General features: G+C 40.2%; 1 protein-coding gene across 1 annotated transcript; it reads right to left on the reverse strand.

Annotated features, from left to right (window-relative positions):
* Positions 1 to 2,035: 2,035 nt before the first annotated feature.
* LOC124856283 (globoside alpha-1,3-N-acetylgalactosaminyltransferase 1-like) lies at positions 2,036 to 12,918 on the reverse strand. The gene is made up of 3 exons (XM_047346589.1): positions 12,696 to 12,918; positions 8,804 to 8,866; positions 2,036 to 6,386 (listed from the first exon to the last, which is right to left on the reverse strand). Exons 1-3 carry the CDS (start codon positions 12,727 to 12,729, stop codon positions 5,428 to 5,430), a joined length of 1,056 nt encoding a protein of 351 aa, XP_047202545.1. The 5' UTR covers positions 12,730 to 12,918; the 3' UTR covers positions 2,036 to 5,427.
* Between the last annotated feature and the right edge of the window lie 1,642 nt (positions 12,919 to 14,560).

The following is a 14,560-nucleotide window of genomic DNA, read 5'->3' on the forward strand; positions in this document are numbered from 1 at the left end:
GGTCACCAAATGTTAGAGTTGATCCCAGGAACTCCTGCGTGTTCGTTTGTTTGGTAAAGCTAAGACATCCTATACTGTTACTAATAAAAACAAAGTAATAAAAGAACACGGAGGCTGCGCAGTCTTTAGATGCCTGTACAGGGAGAAGCTCGTCCGAAATACTTCTGAAACTTCTGATTACTTCCCCCAGAACAGCAGTTTTTATTCAAAAGCAAGGTGTGTACATTACAAATAAAAAACATACATTTTAATCGAGTTTCAGGGCTGTCTGGCACTTCTGACATGACTTTTCAGCACTTCCTGATATACAAGTCAAACACACACAAAGAAGCCTGTTTGCAGGCCTAAGTTACACAATACATTTTATTTAACACATTATTAAACATACTTGAGCATAGCAATACAGATCCTATAAGCATAGCATGAATATTTTCCAACAATAGACATGCTTTTCTATAAACCGTCTAAACCGGTTTGATAACCCTCCTCTTAGTACTTTTCCATCACCCCTAACTCTGTTGTGATTATGCAATAACACAGCTCAATAATCAGTAAGCATATTAGATTTATTATACTTCAACAGTATGAATACTTTTGCAGATTGTTGAACCCAAGGTGTAGACTAACCTATGGGTATGATGACTTCTCCTCACCCCTAGGGGATTATTCTGCCCCTTCTGCAGGGTGAGAAGGTGGCTCTTCTGTTGTCGTGTTCTCTCTCAGGTTTTCCTGGACCACAGCGAGGGATCTCTGCGGAGTGTCTGTCGCTGTACACTGACTCCAATGGTACCAGGTGTTGCCTTTACCCTTGAGTCTCACCGCATGTGAGGTTCTTTCTGTGACCTGGTTCAGAGCAGAAGTTATCCAGCCTCCCTATCTTTATCTCTTGCTGCTTTAGCTTATATTTGTGCTGCATTAGCCATGCCTTGCAAAAGTCTCCATCAAAATGTAAATAGTTTACTCAACTTTAGAACTGAGTAGTCTAATATTTATTTGGCAGTATTCTGCAAAAACTTTAATATCCTTACTGAGAATATTAACTCACTCTTTCTTGTTGTGTTTTCCCGTCACATGTCAGAAGTTTGCCCTTTCCAATAGTTTTTAAATGCACTTTTTGTGTATAAACAACAGTTATCATTAGATCATTAGCTATAAAAATCATATACAATATAAAAAAATGGCCTAAGCGTGAAGTATATGGTAAACAGGCCTAGCTGTTTATTTATTCCTTTGTTTACTGTGCTCATTCTTAACAGAGGGGATACTATCAATGGCCTGATGAGGCAAATGTAATTGCTCAAAAATAAAATGAAGTGTTAACACACTTTGAGCTTTTATTTTGTGATGACAGACTCCCTGCCATCTTACAACACCATCCTGACATGTTTCAGCTTCATCCCTCAGTGCATTTAAATGTGGGACATATGAGTCGTTGACCGCTAACTATTTTTAGTCTTGGTTATTGTCTCCATGCAGACACAAAAGTTTGGATTTGTTAGTTAAATGTGCTTTAGTCATCGGTGGAACTGTAAACATTGCTGACCAGAAGGACTAAGTAATCAAAACCAAAGAAATCAAGGCCTTAAAGAACTTTGGAATACAATAAAGCCAGGTAGGATATATTGCTGATTTTAGCAATCTGAAAACTGAAAAAATATCTGAATCCTCCTTCTTGTCCTCTTTTTTTCCACATGAGTTTTTTCTTTCAGTACCATGAAAATTGAACATGTGTGCTTGGTATGCCTCTTTCAGCTTTGGGTTATGCTGATGTCAGCAATCTGTTGCTTTACCACCATGAAAGCACATGGAAAAGACAAAACTAATAAATATTTAAACTCAACAGTATGGATCAGATAAATTGAACTTATAGAGTTATGGTCATCTGGTAAGAGAGGTAGGTAAGTTGTACTGTCCATAAATTATAACAATATCTAATAATGTATATTTATGGATTGTACATCTTCCTGATTCTACAAAAGATCAAATACATGGGATTTTTAGGTAGTTGACAAAGATGTTAATTATTCAGCAAGACTGATAAACAAACAAAAATCTGTTTAATTCAAATTACAGTTTTAGATATGATGTATTTAGAAAGCTACTATGCAGCGTATGTTTTTTGAGTGAAGTTTCTGTTAAAATGATACTTGCACATTTTAAATGCACTGTGTGGTTCATACCACAACCTGGCAGAGGCTTTAGACAGATGACACCAGGGAGAAACAAGGTGTGAGTGAAAGACAATGATTGCTCGTTGACAAAAAAAAACAGCATAAAAACAATATTCTTCTTTGGATTGATGGATAAAAAGTTGCATGACAATTGAAATGATGAAAACTGCAATCTAGCCAGGTATGTTGACTGACTTGACACCATGAGGTGTTCTAAAGATCAATGCGTAGTTACGTAATCCTTGTGGTGAAAACCAAAAACAGAACGGTATTTGAAAACAACTGCTCTGAGGAGGGAAATGAGGGGGTTAATATGAATGTCTTTAGACAATTTCATTGAGTACTGTATCTATAAAGGTGATTGTGTATGCATATGCCATATTACTTTCACTCTATTCAGAGTGTAGGATCGGGGGTATGCCTGTTTATCATGGCTCAAGCTCTGTTAGGTATAACAAAAACCATCTGGAGTATAGGACCAACAATTTTTGCATCCACTAGTCAGATATGAATTTCTATTGTTCTTTAAAAGGTGCTTGAAATTCATAAAATGGCACCAGCTTTTCTAATCTTTTATTCACATTTACTTTGTTTTTTCATGTAATAGCGACAGTTGCACTGGATTTGAGCTTAATTTTATTGTTATTTCAACTATTTTCATGTCATAAATATCTGACTGTACTTTCTACACCTGACATGTTTTATACAAAAAATTTTAGACAAAGGTTGCAATTTATGTATTTGTACTTACATTTTAACAAAAATGTAAATTAAAAACATATTGGTAAAATTTAGATTACATAATAAAACTGGACTGGTCATATGTCTAGAGGGCACCCCACCTCTCAACCAATGACCTCCAGAGACTGGCAACAGCCATCCCACAACCCTGCTAGGATAAGCAAGTATAGATGATGGATGGATGGATGGCCATGGCAGTAACAGTGCATTTAACCATCTAGATGTGTTGAAACCAAACCTCAGAATAGGGAACAAAGGGAATTTAAGTGACTTTGAGCATGGCTTTGTTGTTAAATGAACTGAACTTATATAGCATCTTTCCAGTCATGCTGACAACTCAAAGCACTTTACAGTAGAACAAAAACAATATCATCAGTTGAGTGGCAGTTGTGTGGATGAAAAAAATGCTTTCTTGGTTTCAAAGGACAGGGGAGTTTCACAACCCAGGTAATGTGGAATATCATCTGATGGGTTAAAGCAGCAGAATACCACACCAGTGACACATTTTTAAGAATCAAACAACGGTATACATTTTATCCTCATATGTAAAACTAGAAAATAATGAAGCTGAAGTTTACTGTCTAGTACGAATTTATTGTTTAGTCCAATTTGAAAAGTTTCAAACAGATAACTTTTCATTCGTATACCAGAAATAACTCTTCAGAAGCACAGGGTTGTTTGAAGTTCACCTCCCTCTCCTCTCCTCTCCACTCCACGTGGCAATCTGGCCCTGAGGACAGATTCTGTTGGCAGTGAGAAGAAAACATCTGCTTCTCTTTAACCATCCTATTAAAAACACAGCACACAAGACAGCAAGGTCTATGTGTTAACGTGGGAGCATGTTTGTGTTTGTGGGAGAGAAGGAAGCAGACAACAGCAAACAGAATCAAATTAGTCAAATAAGCCTTTCATTTAAAAATAAGACGAATTACAAAATATTCTGTGCCTGTTGCATAAATTCTTGACAAAACTCCCAATTTTTTTCCATGTGCAACCTGTTAAAAACAACTCTCCATTTGATTCCATTTTCACCCATCTGGTCTTTAAAGACCTTGGAACAGCAGCTCTTTCAGTTAATGATTGGCCACTATGGGGAAAGTGTGCACTTACTGTTGTCTCTTATCGCTGCAGACCACAAAGCCACAGGAGATGTGTCTCTGAGCCTGACATTAATGGAGAGAACCATGCTTTGTTTAAAGAGACCGTCAGTTTCTCTTTGTCTGAGGGGGAAGAGATAGCATGCATGCAAAGGCACTGTTGACACACATGGACATTTAATTCAGTGCAGATTGTGCAGCTAGCTTGAGCATGATAACAATCATAATCTTACAAAAAAGTCAATTAAAAAAATCTGAATCCTTAAAGGAGATCCTTCCAAAATGTGCATTCTCATGACATTTCTCTTATTTGTTATCTGGTAAGGTTCCACCTTAATAGAAAGGCTTGAGATAGACTTTACATCTTCAGTGCCTTGCAAAAGTATCCATTGCTCTTTTTTTTGTCTTTCAAATTTTGGCACGTTACCACAAACTTAACGTAATTTTATCTCAGTATAAATCCAGCTGTTCAGTGCAGGCAGAGGAAATCAGTGAACAAATAGCATTATGAGGCTAAAGAACACAAAACACAGGTCAGGGATAAAGTTGAGATGATGTTTAAAGGTTTAGGTTATAAAACAATATCCCAAGCTTTGCTCCATTCAATCCATTATCCAGAAACAGAAAGGGTGTGGCACAACTGCAAAACCTACCAAGCTACGGCAAACCACCTAAACTGATAGGCCTAAACTGACAGAGCATCAATTAGAAAAGCAGTCACAAATACTGTGGAGGAACTGTAAAGATCCCCAGCTCAGGTATATGTTGATGACTGTTAGTTCCACTAATGGCTTCCATTGAAGAGAGGCAAGAAGAAGGCCAGTGCGAAATAAATCCCATTTGCAGTTTGCCACCAGCCGTGCAGGGGCAAACATGTGGAAGAAGCTGCTCCAAATCTTTTCTTTTTGGCCTAGAAGCAAAACACTATGTGTGGTGAAAAACTAACATTACAGATCATCTTGATCACACCATCCCCAATTTGAAATGTTGTGGTGGCAGCATCATGCTGTGGGAATTATTTTCTTCTGGAGGAACTGGGTAGCTGATCAGAGATGATGAATGAAGCTAAACAGGGCAATACTGGAAGAAAACCTGTTAGAGGCTGCACAAGAGTTGAGACTGGGATGGAAGTCCACCTTACAGCATAAAAACGACATTAAAAATTCAGCCAGAGTTACAGTGGGATGGTTCAGATCAAAGCATTTTCATTCTTTATAATGGCCAACTCAAAGTCCTGACCTAAATCCAGTCAAGCTTATTTGATGCCATACTTTTATTTTTATTTGCAATAAATTTTAGAAAACCATGTATGATTTTCCTTTGTGTTGGTCTTTGGGAGTATTAATACTTTTGCAAGCCACTGCATACTTAAATGGGTGTAAACTGCAGAACTCTCCTATACTTCCTTTCTTAATATTTCAACATTTCTGTTGCTCTCTCTTCTTCATATCATAAACATCACACTGCCTTCCTAATGATACTAGCCTCTTTTTAGGCACGTGAGCAGTCATGGGCGAATCCCACCAGCTGTACTCTGGTGACAGCACACAGGACGGCCTGTGGTCGATCAGGTAGCGGTTTAAGTAGCTTTCCTCCAGTGCTCTGGCTGTCACCTTGTTCGCCTGGTCCTGAAGTATGAGCAAAGAACAGTCTCGAGCAAGTCTGCGCATCTGAGAAACTACCCCACCATAAAACTCTGAGGTGTAATAGTAGTCCCCCTCATCCTCCTCCACGCAAGCAGATGAATCTTCTTGGTCTTCGTATGGGAACTGATTTCGTGGCATTTGAAAAAACTCTGGGTGAAGCGTAGCCACGAGGTCTCCAAGGATTTCTTCCTCTACTGGGCCCACAAACTCTTGGTCAACATCAGTGCAGAAGACGTAATCAACCTCATTGCCAATCAAGTCCCAAATGGCTTCGGCAAATAGGACCATGCGACGGTAAGCTAACCTGTCCCAACCAGGCAGCTCCGCAGCTGGAAGCACCTTCATCTGTCGTCCAGGGCCCAGCTCAACCGGAGGATCCATAGTACGAGGATTGTCTGTAAGAATGTAATACGTGACCATCTGACCAGGGAGAAAGTGGGTTTCAGCTGAAGAGAGGAAATGACGGACAAACCGAGCATAAGTTCCGACCACAAGGGCCAGCAGGCCTACGTGGATTCCTCGTTCTGAGAGACTGGCCCTCCGCCCCACTGAATTGTGGCTGTCACCCCACACTAAAGGAGCTCCCCATGATGTCTCCTGTGGAGTTTTTGAGTCCACTGTCTTGATTGCAGACATGTCTTTCAGTATTGTTCCATCCTTCATTCCCAATACCTCAGTTAAGGGATGGGCTGACTTCAAATTGACAGCAGGTTTATGTCCATTAAAGAAGTCTAGAGAAACAAAAAGTTGTTAGTTGTTTAAGCACAAAAACTACACTGGACATGCACACCTAGTTATGGAGAAAACTTGAGACAGATAAATGTAAAACTCTGAAAGAACTGTGTCATACAGGGGTTGGACAATGAAACTGAAACACCTGTCATTTTAGTGTGGGAGGTTTCATGGCTAAATTGGACCAGCCTGGTAGCCAGTCTTCATTGATTGCACATTGCACCAGTAAGAACAGAGTGTGAAGGTTCAATTAGCAGGGTAAGAGCACAGTTTTGCTCAAAATATTAAAATGCACACAACATTATGGGTGACATACCAGAGTTCAAAAGAGGACAAATTGTTGGTGCACATCTTGCTGGCGTATCTGTGACCAAGACAGCAAGTCTTTGTGATGTATCAAGAGCCACGGTATCCAGGGTAATGTCAGCATACCACCAAGAAGGACGAACCACATCCAACAGGATTAACTGTGGACGCAAGAGGAAGCTGTCTGAAAGGGATGTTCGGGTGCTAACCAGGATTGTATCCAAAAAACATAAAACCACGGCTGCCCAAATCACAGCAGAATTAAATGTGCACCTCAACTCTCCTGTTTCCACCAGAACTGTCCGTCGGGAGCTCCACAGGGTCAATATAAACGGCCGGGCTGCTATAGCCAAACCATTGGTCACTCATGCCAATGCCAAACGTCGGTTTCTATGGTGCAAGGAGTGCAAATCTTGGGCTGTGGACAATGTGAAACATGTATTGTTCTCTGATGAGTCCACCTTTACTGTTTTCCCCACATCCGGGAGAGTTACGGTGTGGAGAATCCCCAAAAAAGCGTACCACCCAGACTGTTGCATGCCCAGAGTGAAGCATGGGGGTGGATCAGTGATGGTTTGGGCTGCCATATCATGGCATTCCCTTGTCCCAATACTTGTGCTAGATGGGCGCGTCACTGCCAAGGACTACCGAACCATTCTTGAGGACCATGTGCATCCAATGGTTCAAACATTGTATCCTGAAGGCGGTGCCGTGTATCAGGATGACAATGCACCAATACACACAGCAAGACTGGTGAAAGATTGGTTTGATGAACATGAAAGTGAAGTTGAACATCTCCCATGACCTGCACAGTCACCAAATCTAAATATTATTGAGCCACTTTGGGGTGTTTTGGAGGAGCAAGTCAGGAAACGTTTTCCTCCACCAGTATCACGTAGTGACCTGGCCACTATCCTGCAAGAAGAATGACTTAAAATCCCTCTGACCACTGTGCAGGACTTGTATATGTCATTCCCACGACGAATTGACGCTGTATTGGCCGCAAAAGGAGGCCCTACACCATACTAATAAATTATTGTGGTCTAAAACCAGGTGTTTCCGTTTCATTGTCCAACCCCTGTATATTGAAGTTTTTGTTGCGGACCAAAGTGCAGATGCAGGCGAGGAGATGGCATGCTGAGCAAAAACGATGATTTATTTAAGTCCAAACTCTGACAAAACAGAAGGCAGGCAGGCAGGGTGTATCAGAGAGTTAACAGAAGTCCAGGTCTAACAGAGCATGAGAAACGAAGGGTACTTGGCGCAGGGAAGGTGACGCACAAACCAGCACTGAAAAAAGGAACTAGACTAACTAATATACAGAGGGTAACAAAAGGCAAGTAATCAAAAGAACTAAGAACAGGTGTGACATGGAGGAAGGGAGGCTGAAGGAACAGGTGAAACTAATACAAAGACTGAAGCATGAGGAAAGAAAATAATCAACAAAACAGTGAAACAGACCTAAACGAAAATTATGGACCAAGATAAACATAGAATCTGAGAAACTGGAGAGAACACTACAACCTAAGAACTTAGCAAAATAGAAACCATAAAGAAACCCTGATTATGAAAGGAAACAAGCCTAAGCCAACACTGATAGAACAAACTGAGAATGAAGTGGAGGAAAACCAGGACTAGAATAAAAGTAAACAATAACTAAAGCTAACCTCTAAAAGGAGGGACTGGAGAATAAAGATGAACTGGAGGAACAAAACTAAGGACAGGAGAAAAAAGAGAAGTAAAACTGAGTAATAATCAACTAAAAGAGGAAAACTAATGACAAGAGGAGAACACACTGGGAGGGAGAAGAAAACCAGAACTGTGGGAGAAACAGAAAACAATAAACCATGAATACAAAATCATAAACAAGAAACCTCTAGCCAACAGTAAACAAAACCAAAAACAAAGTCCAAAATGTCCAAACCCTGACAAACTGTGGCAAAATGCAGAGATGAACTTCATAAACAGGACTGGAAAAAATAGTTATGACTACTTGTTTAGAGCACAACTCATCTGAGGTCAAAGTAGGCTGCAAAGTTGTTCAGTACATTTTTCTGTGCATGCACTGTCCCGATACAAAGAGACAGAACATATTCCTCTGTATACTTACATATGATAAGTGACAGTACGAAACAGCACAGGAGAAGCTGTATTCTTTTCATTCTGACCGGGCCTGTTTAGGGACAAACACACGTTATTTAATGAAACATGTGCAACTCCGTACCAACTCCGTTTGTTATGAGACAGGCAGCAGCATTCTGTATGGTTTCAAGGGGACTTAAAAAAGACTTGTTCACATCAAAATACAAGAAATCACAGTAATCCAGACGGCAAGTTATAAAAGCGTGGACAGCCTTTTCAAGGTCATTGCATTTTCAAAATGTTTTGGCTTTTGCTAGGAGAGGCAAGTAAAAGAAGCTCGTCCTAACCACATTATTTATTTGTTTGTTAAGTTTACAATTTCAAAGAGCACACCGAGATTTCTAACAGTATATGTGTAGCTGAAAGAAGAATCAAGGCCAGCTGTTGTACTGTTCCCAAATACAATACATTCAGTTTTGTCCTAATTCAAATGTAAACAATTACAAGCCAGCCACTATTTAATATCCCAGATGCAGGCAGACAAAGAAGTATATATATATACAGGTCCTTCTCAAAATATTAGCATATTGTGATAAAGTTAATTATTTTCAATAATGTAATGATGAAAATTTAACATTAATATATTTTAGATTCATTGCACACTAACTGAAATATTTCAGGTCTTTTATTGTCTTAATACGGATGATTTTGGCATACAGCTCATGAAAACCCAAAATTTCTATCTCACAAAATTAGCATATCATTAAAAGGGTCTCTAAATGAGCTATGAACCTAATCATCTGAATCAACGAGTTAACTCTAAACACCTGCAAAAGATTCCTGAGGCCTTTAAAACTCCCAGCCTGGTTCATCACTCAAAACCCCAATCATGGGTAAGACTGCCGACCTGACTGCTGTCCAGAAGGCCACTATTGACACCCTCAAGCAAGAGGTTAAGACACAGAAATAAATTTCTGAACGAATAGGCTGTTCCCAGAGTGCTGTATCAAGGCACCTCAGTGGGAAGTCTGTGGGAAGGAAAAAGTGTGGCTGAAAACGCTGCACAACGAGAAGAGGTGACCGGACCCTGAGGAAGATTGTGGAGAAGGGCCGATTCCAGACCTTGGGGGACCTGCGGAAGCAGTGGACTGAGTCTGGAGTAGAAACATCCAGAGCCACCGTGCACAGGCGTGTGCAGGAAATGGGCTACAGGTGCCGCATTCCCCAGGTCAAGCCACTTTTGAACCAGAAACAGCGGCAGAAGCGCCTGACCTGGGCCACAGAGAAGCAGCACTGGACTGTTGCTCAGTGGTCCAAAGTACTTTTTTCGGATGAAAGCAAATTCTGCATGTCATTCGGAAATCAAGGTGCCAGAGTCTGGAGGAAGACTGGGGAGAAGGAAATGCCAAAATGCCAGAAGTCCAGTGTCAAGTACCCACAGTCAGTGATGGTCTGGGGTGCCGTGTCAGCTGCTGGTGTTGGTCCACTGTGTTTTATCAAGGGCAGGGTCAATGCAGCTAGCTATCAGGAGATTTTGGAGCACTTCATGCTTCCATCTGCTGAAAAGCTTTATGGAGATGAAGATTTCATTTTTCAGCACGACCTGGCACCTGCTCACAGTGCCAAAACCACTGGTAAATGGTTTACTGACCATGGTATCACTGTGCTCAATTGGCCTGCCAACTCTCCTGACCTGAACCCCATAGAGAATCTGTGGGATATTGTGAAGAGAACGTTGAGAGACTCAAGACCCAACACTCTGGATGAGCTAAAGGCCGCTATCGTAGCATCCTGGGCCTCCATAAGACCTCAGCAGTGCCACAGGCTGATTGCCTCCATGCCACGCCGCATTGAAGCAGTCATTTCTGCAAAAGGATTCCCGACCAAGTATTGAGTGCATAACTGTACATGATTATTTGAAGGTTGATGTTTTTTGTATTAAAAACACTTTTCTTTTATTGGTCGGATGAAATATGCTAATTTTGTGAGATAGGAATTTTGGGTTTTCATGAGCTGTATGCCAAAATCATCCGTATTAAGACAATAAAAGACCTGAAATATTTCAGTTAGTGTGCAATGAATCTAAAATATATGAATGTTAAATTTTCATCATGACATTATGGAAAATAATGAACTTTATCACAATATGCTAATATTTTGAGAAGGACCTGTATATATGAAGGAACATGTTGTGTTTGGCAATGATTGATCCAACTGGCATGTACAAAGAGAAAAGTGAGGGGCCAAGGATAGAGCCTTGCAGGACGCCACGTTTGCTGCCCATTGACATTTGCTACATGTCTTCCCCATTCTCTCTCTCCACTCCATTTCCTGTCTGGCAACTTGCAAAGTAAAGGCCACTAGAGCTACAAAATTTGAAAAAACAAAACAAAAATAATGTTTCATTTAAGACAAACATAACCTAAATAGACATAAAAAGCAGTTTTCATGGAAAAATAGGTTGTCCAAACCAGCCTGGTTAAAGTTAATTGCCACTATACCTAACAACTATTTGTGCAATCCATGGCAGCAACAACTGCTGTTATGTGTTGTCCATAGTCTTTTAAATCCCTTGGGAGAAATTTTGGGCCAGTCCTCTTTGCAGAACTGTTTTATTCATCCACACTGGAGGATTTTTGAACATGAACAGCTTGAGTTTAAGTTCATTAACTGATGGCTGCAAATTCTACAGGATTTTCTGTTAGAGAGCAGAATCCATGTCTACATCAATTACATTCATCTAGGTTTTTAGGCAGCAAATCAGCTCCAGACCATGATACTGGTACCACCATGTTTGACTGTAGCTATTATTTTCTTTTCTAGATGTATTGTGATGTATAACACTGAGACTGAAAAGGCCAACAGTGTCCTAGCTTTGGTTTTGAGACCTCCTGGATTAATTTGCCAATGTGCTCTTGAAGTAATATTGGCAGGCCGGCCACTCCTTGAAGGGTTCACCACTCTTCCATGTTTTCTCCATTTGTAGATGAAGTCTCTTGGTCTTTTCTTGTGTGTTTGGCCCAGAACATCAAAGCGTTAGAAATGGCTTTGTTATATTTTCCAGACTTATAGATGTCAGTGACTTTCTTTCTGATTTGTTCTTGAATTTCTTTAAATTGGGGCATGGTGTGTTGTTTTTTGAAACATTTTGCCTACTTCATGCTGTTAGGCAGGATTTATTCAAGTATTTTTTGTATTCTATAGTAATCTGGCCTAGGTATGGATAGTGCATTGAATTTAGCTTTTTAAACAATATTGTAAAACAAGTTTAATTAAAGAGTTAATAAGGGGTTATAACTTTCATTTACATGCAACCAGGTAGATTTAGATACGTTTTTTACTTTAAAAAAATGAAATTGTCAGTTGAAAATATTGTTTTGTATTTAACCATGTAATTCTTGTCTGATATTTAGAGTTATTTAATAATCCAAAATCTGAAAGGGGGAATATACTTTTTCGCACCACTTTACTTAAAAATCAGTTTTTAAAGCTGTTAGGAAATAAGCTACATTTTACAACAAAATAAGTTTGTCTATGTATTTTCCTTTCTTTTTTTGTTATTTCTGACACAGTTGTCTGGTTTGAGTTGAGTGGAAGGAAAACAAGAAGATAAGGAATGACATTCTCATGAAAAAAACTGTCATCGGCATGACGACGTGTGATACCTTAGGCAAACATAGAAAACAAATCAGACTGTTGAATGTCAAACATCCTAAAAGGCATGCAAGTCACATAGGTCATAAAGGTTTTTATGACACATCTCTAGAATTACAATTACAAACAGACTGAATATCAGCTGCATCATTCCCAGCTATCTTATTTAAAAGGCAACTAAATGCACACACAACGCACATCAAGAGGTTAGATGAAGAAATGACCAAAGAAAGAGGCTGAGCAGAGGCCATAGAAAGTTTACTAACCTGCAGGAGACTTGCAGAGCAGGAAAAGTGCCATATTGCTATTGACTGTTGGAATAAACTCACAAAGCCTATTCTACGGAAAGTATAGGAAACAATTTTTGCCCCAAGCTCAGGCAGCCTCTTTTTTGCCATTAAACCCACGGATTTTGGACATTGGCTCTCCAAAGCTTCAGATTCTCTCTTCACTCAAGGCTTTCAGATTATTTTCCTCTCCCCTTGCTACACATACTGAATCTTCTTTCCAGCCCCCTTCCACCCCGGCACATTCCTTTTAAGTTTTTTTTTTTTGACTCTAGGAGCAAAATCCAGGCAGCCATAAGTTGAGAAAAACACAACCAGGGAAGTGCGACTGCTGAAAATGCACACACATTTAAGAACAGCAGGGATAAACAACTTATCTTCCTTCCCACGCTGGAGGAAGAAACGTTAAAAAATGCATGATACTCAGGGTAGAGGATCACTAAATAGTTGGGGTTCTTCGAAACTTAACTTTTCAGAAAATTCAGAAAAACCTATTGTCTCTTTAAAAAATAGTAAAAAGAAAGTAAACTGAATTGTTTTATTTATACAGGTCCTTCTCAAAATATTAGCATATTGTGATTAAGTTCATTATTTTCCATAATGTCATGATGAAAATTTAACATTCATATATTTTAGATTCATTGCACACTAACTGAAATATTTCAGGTCTTTTATTGTCTTAATACGGATGATTGTGGCATACAGCTCATGAAAACCCAAAATTCCTATCTCACAAAATTAGCATATTTCATCTGACTAATAAAAGAAAAGTGTTTTTAATACAAAAAACGTCAATCTTCAAATAATCATGTACAGTTATGCACTCAATACTTGGTCGGGAATCCTTTGGCAGAAATGACTGCTTCAATGCGGCGTGGCATGGAGGCAATCAGCCTGTGGCACTGCTGAGGTCTTATGGAGGCCCAGGATGCTTCGATAGCGGCCTTTAGCTCATCCAGAGTGTTGGGTCTTGAGTCTCTCAACGTTCTCTTCACAATATCCCACAGATTCTTTATGGGGTTCAGGTCAGGAGAGTTGGCAGGCCAATTGAGCACAGTAATATCATGGTCAGTAAACCATTTACCAGTGGTTTTGGCACTGTGAGCAGGTGCCAGGTTGTGCTGAAAAATGAAATCTTCATCTCCATAAAGCTTTTCAGCAGATGGAAGCATGAAGTGCTCCAAAATCTCCTGATAGCTAGCTGCATTGACCCTGCCCTTGATAAAACACAGTGGACCAACACCAGCAGCTGACACGGCACCCCAGACCATCACTGACTGTGGGTACTTGACACTGGACTTCTGGCATTTTGGCATTTCCTTCTCCCCAGTCTTCCTCCAGACTCTGGCACCTTGATTTCCGAATGACATGCAGAATTTGCTTTCATCCGAAAAAAGTACTTTGGACCACTGAGCAACAGTCCAGTGCTGCTTCTCTGTAGCCCAGGTCAGGCGCTTCTGCCGCTGTTTCTGGTTCAAAAGTGGCTTGACCTGGGGAATGCGGCACCTGTAGCCCATTTCCTGCACACGCCTGTGCACGGTGGCTCTGGATGTTTCTACTCCAGACTCAGTCCACTGCTTCCGCAGGTCCACCAAGGTCTGGAATCGGCCCTTCTCCACAATCTTCCTCAGGGTCTGGTCACCTCTTCTCGTTGTGCAGCGTTTTCTGCCACACTTTTTCCTTCCCACAGACTTCCCACTGAGGTGCCTTGATACAGCACTCTGGGAACAGCCTATTCGTTCAGAAATTTATTTCTGTGTCTGACCCTTTTAATGATATGCTAATTTTGTGAGATAGGAATTTTGGGTTTTCATGAGCTGTATGCCAAAATCATCCGTATTAAG

Source organism: Girardinichthys multiradiatus, chromosome 20 (genome assembly GCF_021462225.1).
Source record: "Girardinichthys multiradiatus isolate DD_20200921_A chromosome 20, DD_fGirMul_XY1, whole genome shotgun sequence".
Taxonomy (NCBI): domain Eukaryota; kingdom Metazoa; phylum Chordata; class Actinopteri; order Cyprinodontiformes; family Goodeidae; genus Girardinichthys; species Girardinichthys multiradiatus.

What these genes read in the sequence shown, in the direction of transcription:
- LOC124856283 (XM_047346589.1), bottom strand. Translation starts at nt 12,729, where the DNA reads ATGGCACTTTTCCTGCTCTGCAAGTCTCCTGCAG. An exon ending in GCTCTGCAAGTCTCCTGCAG is followed by an intron (nt 8,867 to 12,695) that starts GTTAGTAAACTT and finishes GTCCCTAAACAG; the next exon opens with GCCCGGTCAGAATGAAAAGA. An exon ending in CGTACTGTCACTTATCATAT is followed by an intron (nt 6,387 to 8,803) that starts GTAAGTATACAG and finishes TTGTTTCTCTAG; the next exon opens with ACTTCTTTAATGGACATAAA.